Here is a 1,307-nt window from a genome sequence, read left to right as displayed (position 1 = left end):
TCACTCCCGGTCAGTTGCCTTCCCGCCCGCATCGCGGGGCGGCTGCTCTCCTCCTCCTGCACCCAGCCGCAGTTGGACATGGCGTAGTGCAGGATGGCTCCCGTCACCGTCTGCGAGCCCTGGCCTTGCACGCACGCCTCAATCTCGGGGACAGAGAGCTGGCTCTGCAGGAAAAGGTGGAGCCGGCTGTCGGAGAGGAGGACCACGTTCTGCACGACCCTGCGCGCAGAAAGAGGAGGGTGAGAGGCAGCAGCGGGGTGGCCGGCGATAGCTCCGGCCAGCAAGGCCGCAGCGGCGTCGTCCTCTTCTTTCATCCAGCCCTCTCAAACGTTCTACTCACTTCTCCAGGAACTGCTGCAGCCCCTGTCTCCGCTTCTCGATGAACTCATCCGTGCTGCCCACGAAGAAGGTGGATTTCCCCGGCAGCTCTGGGACAGGCCTGCAGGCACAGAGCAGAGGCAGCAGTTCAGGCTCGGATCACCAGAGCAAGGAGACGCAGGGTCCCCACGGCAGCAGCAGACAGGACCCCGCTCTGTGCTAGATCCCAGGAGCTCAGGTATCCCAAGAGCTGGGTATCCCGTGTTCATGTCTGGTGTTCACTCTGTTCTGAGTCTCCCAAAGCAGTGCCTGGCTGCAGGAGAGGGAAAGGAGGGAGAAACGGGCTGCTTACACCAAGCCAGCATTCTTCTGGAGCTGCCGCCTCAGCCACACGAATTCACGGTACCGACGCCGCACGCATGAGGTCTTGGCAGTAAAGGCCTTGCTGTTGGTCTGCAGAAAAAAAAAATCCACCATGGAAATAATCCACACAACTGAGGGGCAGCGAGGCAGAGAAGGACAGGACCTCGCCTGCACAGACCTCCGAGCTCAGTGACTAAGGGATCTCCTTGAAGCACCTAAAAAACCCGAGCAGGCTCCAGGGGAGAAGCTGAGTGTCAGACCCTCGGCGACAGCACAGAAGGAGGGACGGGCTGCTGAGGGTTCCCCCTTCACGGCTCCTTCCACCCCCGCTCAGCACAGCCAGACGTGGCTGGACAACCCGTCTCACGAGCCCCACGGAGGGCACAACCGAGCTCTGCAGCTCATCCTTGTCCCCCAGCTCCAACTCACGTGCAGGAAGATTTTATAATCCACATAGGAATTCCAGGAGCCTTCGTTCTGCACTCGAGGGTCCTGAACACGCACCGTGGTCAGCTCCTACGGCACAAACGCTGCCTGAGCCCAGGGAGGCCGTGCTCGCCACCCCGCGCCAGTGTCACCCCCTTCACGGGACTCAGAGGGGACAAGGAAGCCACAAACACACCAGC

General features: G+C 61.3%; 1 protein-coding gene across 1 annotated transcript in view; it reads right to left on the bottom strand.

Annotated features, from left to right (window-relative positions):
- SNX11 (sorting nexin 11) overlaps positions 1–1,307 on the bottom strand; it is a gene marked incomplete at its 3' end in the record, with an annotated part of 2,966 nt that overhangs the window by 1,439 nt on the left and 220 nt on the right. The window contains exons 2-5 of the mRNA XM_009869819.1: positions 1,111–1,197; positions 671–771; positions 341–439; positions 7–219 (exon numbers count right to left, since the gene is read on the bottom strand). Of these exons, the coding sequence (XP_009868121.1) occupies positions 7–219; positions 341–439; positions 671–771; positions 1,111–1,197 (500 nt within the window). The remainder of the gene's footprint in view (positions 1–6; positions 220–340; positions 440–670; positions 772–1,110; positions 1,198–1,307) is intronic.

This window comes from Apaloderma vittatum, unplaced genomic scaffold, assembly GCF_000703405.1.
Source record: "Apaloderma vittatum isolate BGI_N311 unplaced genomic scaffold, ASM70340v1 scaffold40765, whole genome shotgun sequence".
Lineage (NCBI taxonomy): Eukaryota > Metazoa > Chordata > Aves > Trogoniformes > Trogonidae > Apaloderma > Apaloderma vittatum.
Note: the sequence above shows the minus strand (reverse complement) of the source record. Positions and strands in the feature narration are given on the sequence as shown.